Consider the following 5,175-nt stretch of genomic DNA (forward strand, 5'->3'; position numbering starts at 1 on the left):
TATGAGCTGGACAGCATTGAAGCTCTCGTCCCGTTTCCATCAACTAGAGAGCTTTGTCTTGATCCGTCTCGGCATCTCATCTTCTCCTTCATCTCGCTGTTCTCACGCCGACGTTTGATGGACTCTGCTCCACTTCCAGAGCCCGGGTGGCCGACTGCTTCGGCCACTTTCAACAGCTTCAGCTGCTTCATCTCGGCCACCCTCTCGAACAGCTCCGAAACTTTGGAGTCAAGGGAGGACGTGGAGACTGGTCTCTGGCGTTTTGGAGGCTTGCTACTGCTTCCCTGTGCTGCTCGAGCTGTCAGAGATTTCAATATACTTGGCTTGCACCTCTGTTCTGGATTTGACTCTCGAGACTTCTCGAACTTCCATTCTCGTTTCTTCAACGTGCTTAGAACCTCTGACAGTTAGGGAATGCTTCCGCCACTTCAGGCCTTGATCGTGCTGAGAAGCTCGAGTGGAAGCACGCAAAAACACAGCTTCCTGCGAAGCCAGATGCTCCTCCTTGTCGCATGTAGCGTCCATCTGGTCCGTCAAACCTCTGGAGCGCGGCGCTCCATGTGCTCTCTCATCGGTTTTCCTCGGCTTGTCTTCTTCATCCTTCAGAGCTCCTCGTTCAGTCTCCCCCCCCAAAGCTTTGCCTTGCATCCGGCACGTCTCTCTCTCCTAGAGCGCCTCAAGACCCGTGGTCCTCTCCATCAGCTGCCAGTTACTTGCTTCTCCAGGCTCGCCTTTGCGCTTCCTAACTCCGCCATCCTCTTCTCGACGTGCTCCTCGCCGAGAGCTCCACCTCGTGCAGCGGATTCGACTCCGTCAGCCATTATCCCCTGGGGCTTCTCCTTCAAGAACTCTGTCCGAACACTTCCCTCATTCCACCAGATGACAGAGAACGTCTAGCGTAGTCTGTCTTATAGTCTCCGCAGCCATCCGAAACCCCGGTCACGAGCAGCTTCAGCTATATCGTCCTCTTGCCATCTTGCAGCCATCTGACACTGGTTTCTGTTGTTCCTCGCTACTATCATGGACAGCCTTACCGCAGCAGGCGCTCTTGAATCATCTCCGTCCACTGGAAAGCCGATAAGATAGATCCCTCCTTGCTCCAGACACTGTAGAGTGTGGCTCAACTTGATCCATTGATCTTCTCTTGAGGTCTCTGGCCTGTTTAGACGCCGAAGTTAGCCAACGTGTGATGGACTTCTCCGCCTGGAGCCCCGAGACACGGTCGTCACCCGCCGCTTTCGCGTCTCAGACAGCTTCCGAAACTTTGGAGTCGAGTTCTCCAGAAGGTTGATCTTCTCTTGACTTAACTGGTCTCTAGCTTTAGTCGCCTGCTCCTGTGCTTCTCAACTTGCTTGGAGATTTGGCTCGCAGCTCCAACTTCTGGATTTGACTCTCGAGAGTTGGCTTCTCCGATGCTAGAGTCCGAGAACTGGCCTCGAGTTGACCAATCCTTACAGCCGACTTCTCGAGCTCGTAACTTCATTTCTCGTTTCTTCGACGTGCTTGCCATCAGCATCCTTCTTGAGTCCCTTGCAGAGCAATCTGACACAGAGTTCTTTCCTGATACTTTCACCCGAGCAGCTGTACGAGCATTCCTGGACAGCCCTGACGCGTTTTCAAAGTCTCCGTCAACTAGAGAGCTCTACCAGATGACAGAGAACGTCCAGCGCAGTCTGTCTTCTCTGTGAATCCGAATACCCCCACCGTCACGAGCAGCTTCAGCTATATCATATTCTCGCTATCACCATCTCGTTGCAGTCTTCAAGCTGTGAACATTTAGCTCCTGTCTCATCTCCGTCGACTGGAAAGCTGATAAAAGAGAAACCTCCTTGTTCCAGACACTGTAGAGTGTAGTCCCCCTTAATAGTCTTTGCAGCAAGGTGAACACCAGCCTCAGCTGCTTCTAGAGCGCTTTGATCAGAGTTCGCAAGCTGCATCCTCGCCGGTCTTCTCGCTTTGTGAGTTTCCTTGCAGCAATGTCGTCTTGATCCCTCGATGAGACTGCATCCTGGCCGATCATCTTCTCGCCATCATGGTTCCGACAAAACAAACACTCATCGTTCACTCCAACTCTCTACAACAAACACGGAAGTTTTTAGCAAACGGCCATCTGGAATCTGGAAGATATATCAAACTTACCTGTTTCCTCTTGAATTCGGCAACAAAATCTCTCCCCGCACGATCATATAGTTCTTTTGCCACCTTCACGAAGACCACCTCGCCGGACTCAAGCTTCTTCCACGGTTTCCTCTCACTCGGGATCCTATCCAGCATTTTCTGAAGCCTCATCATCTTCCGCGCTCGCTTGATCCTCTCTCGGTCGCTGGATTTGCCGTTGAGCTCCTCGTAAAGCTGCTCGGTGAGTCTGATCAGAATCCGGAGCGCGCTAACACTCCAAGACTTTTCCTCGTCTTCCTCTTCCGTTTCCTCGTACTTTTCCTCTTCCAAGCTGCGGATCTTCTTCTCAGTTTTTCCCCTCTGGTTTAGCCACCGGTTTGCCTTGTGGAAAGCTTCGAGATATGCGAACTCAACATATCCCCCTCGGCCATCGCTAAGATGGGTTTCACTCCGCCGTCGGGTGCCGTCGGGAAGAATGTCCTCCGCTGAGGAAGAGAAGCGAACCATCTTTGGCCTGGAACCTGCAAGTCCAGAAGTCCATCGTGAGTCACAGTAGAAGAAGAATGCGAGAAGCAAAATGAACCATACCTGGAGGACGACCTGCGGCTGGCAGTAGAATTGGCTTGGGTCGCTGCTCCTCCTGCTTGGGCTTGTCATTCTCCTGCTGCTTCATCTGATCCCCTTCTCGTTCCAGCGGCTGCTTGATCGGCTTGATCGTCTGCTCCTCCTCTTGTTCCAACTGCTGCTTCATCGGCTTCATCCGCTGCTGCTCCTCCTGTTCCAGCTCTTGCTTCATCGGCTTGATTGGCTTGATCGGCTGATTCGGCTGACTCTTCTCCTCTCGTTCCAGCTGCGGCTGCTCCTTCTGACCTTGCTCCTGTTTCACCTCGCGCCTGAGTTCCTTCGTCTGATCGGCTTCTTTCTCCTCCGCGTTCAGCTTCTCTTGCTCCTCCTCGTTCAGCTGCTCAGCTCTCTTCTCTTGCTCCTCCTCCTTCAGCTGCTTCTCGTTTTCCTCCTCTTGTTCCAGCTTCATCGGCTTCATCTGATCGGCTTCTTTCTCCTCCTCGTTCACCTGCTCGACTTTCTTTTCTTGCTCCTCCTTCAGTTTCTTCTCTTGATTCTCCTTGTTGTCCTCCTCTTGTTCCAGCTTGATCGGCTTCGTCGGCTTCATCGGATCCTCCTCCTTCAGCTGCTTGGCTTTCTTCTCTTGATTCTCCTCTTCGTCCTGGTGCTTGTCCTCCTCTTGTTCCAGCCTTATCGGCTTGATCGGCTCCTTGTGCCCTTGCTCCTGTCGTATTGCTTCTAAGACGATTTTCACCTCGCGCCTGAGTTCCTTCAACTTCAAGGCGGCCGCGTCCATGGCTTCTCCCGAGACTGCCTCAGCTTGGACCTTGTTGTCGCCCTTGTGCGCCTTTTTCGGTCGAAAGAGAGACCACAAACCTGTGACGCATCCACAGCGCTCCTGCTCTGTTCGCGCCATTGCTTGCCCTTTGCAAAATGCCTTTAATGCCCTAACCCTTACTAAATCTATTTCACATTAATGTATAAATTAGCAATTGCCCAGCGTTAGCAAACACTTCATAGTTCTTTAAAAATTAAGTTGGAATAGTATTAAAATAATTTGTTGTGTTTGAGGAAGTAACTAAAAACATGTAGAAAACTATCAGGCAATAGATACAACTATAGCTACAAAATCCCAATAGATTAAACATTATAAAATCAATTTCGTCCTACAATGCACTCTGGTGCTTATGAATGCTGGATCTAGCCACAAAAAAGTTTGAAAGACAAAGGAAATCCAATTGATGGGATTTTAGTATCTAGGCTTGCAAAACCTAAATTGGAATCACTCATTTCTGTATAGATCATTCAAGTGTGCAATCAACATTTCTGGGAGCTGGGCAGCACAAACACAAAAGATTGGGGGCAGGGCGTAAAAAGGGATGGTTTTCTAATTTCTCATCCCTGTTAAAAAGCTAGCATGACTTATTGTTGTTAGTTTATACTCAACATGGATAGCTAGTGTCAACTTGCTTGACATTTATTGTGAACTCAAAAATTCTTTTATATGTTATAGTTATAGTCTTGTTATGCCCAATTGAGAAGCATAGGTGTTAATATTGGCTGTGGCTCTACTTTTGTTGTGCTCCCAACTAAAGCATACCAAATTTTTCTGAGATCTATTACATTAATTTTTATTCTTAATGACAGATTTCTCTACTAGTTGCTGCCTTGGCAACTATAATGCTCCATGCCTTGCTTGCTAATTGTTTAGTGTGTGACATTTCCTATCACCTGTGTTGCTCCTGTTGAAGGTTTTAGCATCACCTCTAGAATCTTTTATAAGAGGTCAAAAAAGAATTAGAGAATCCATTAAGAAATAAGATCATCAATCTTGAGAACAAGACTGATTGCACTACAGGTGGCAAGGGTCGTTGCTAACAGCACCAACTTATAGGGTTGCTCAAGTTGGCAAGCAAATGGTCAGTCCTTAGGCCCAAGTGCTGGAAGGGGTCCACCATGTAGTGTACTAGAAGTGGGCACTCCAAAAATGAGGAGATGGAAGTCCTTGGTCAGAGCTTACCCTATCCCACGTGCTTAAGTGTGAAAAGAGGCCACTGAAGTAGTATATAATCCAGGTGAATGTTATATTTCATGGGGGTTTTATTTTGTGGAAGTTATATTGTTATGTAAGCTTTGTAATATCTGATCTATGGAAGTTAATAATTCTATTCTCACTTGAGGGGGCAGCCCTTTAGAAAGAAAGTGATCCCTTGTGGGGAAGTGGTAACATAGGTAGATGATATTATTCACTTTAAGGTGTTATAGAGGGGGCAGCCCCTCATAAGGAGATCCCTTTATAACAACTAAAGTAGTAAAAGAGCAAGTGCTCAAAGCTAACCTTAACCTTTCTACCAAGTTTACTGCAGTAGGAGATGGTGGTGCTTTGTGGTGTTTAATTTATTGTGAATAAACCTTGTTTTATGTATAAAGTTATTCCTATTAAAGATAATTGCAATTGAATTTTTAAGTGAAAAAATTTAGTTATGAGATCAG

The 5,175-nt window shown here is 47.8% G+C and overlaps 1 protein-coding gene across 1 annotated transcript; it reads right to left on the reverse strand.

The window, feature by feature from the left end:
- Positions 1-698: 698 nt before the first annotated feature.
- Positions 699-3,598, reverse strand: LOC112346378. Its single transcript, XM_024675248.1, has 7 exons — positions 3,437-3,598; positions 2,950-3,115; positions 2,140-2,639; positions 1,746-1,967; positions 1,329-1,642; positions 935-1,158; positions 699-850 (listed from the first exon to the last, which is right to left on the reverse strand). The coding sequence occupies exons 1-7, from the start codon at positions 3,596-3,598 to the stop codon at positions 699-701; spliced, it is 1,740 nt and encodes a 579-aa protein (XP_024531016.1).
- Positions 3,599-5,175: the final 1,577 nt, after the last annotated feature.

This window comes from Selaginella moellendorffii, unplaced genomic scaffold (genome assembly GCF_000143415.4).
Source record: "Selaginella moellendorffii unplaced genomic scaffold, v1.0 SELMOscaffold_0, whole genome shotgun sequence".
Taxonomy (NCBI): Eukaryota; Viridiplantae; Streptophyta; class Lycopodiopsida; order Selaginellales; family Selaginellaceae; genus Selaginella; species Selaginella moellendorffii.

Coding starts and splice junctions, on each gene's coding strand:
- LOC112346378 (XM_024675248.1), bottom strand. CDS start 3,598: ATGGCGCGAACAGAGCAGGAGCGCTGTGGATGCGTCACAGGTTTGTGG. Junction 2,640..2,949: donor GCTGGAACGAGAGGAGAAGA/GTCAGCCGAATC, acceptor CTGGACTTGCAG/GTTCCAGGCCAAAGATGGTT. Junction 851..934: donor TGAAGCTGCTCGTGACCGGG/GTTTCGGATGGC, acceptor GTGTTCGGACAG/AGTTCTTGAAGGAGAAGCCC.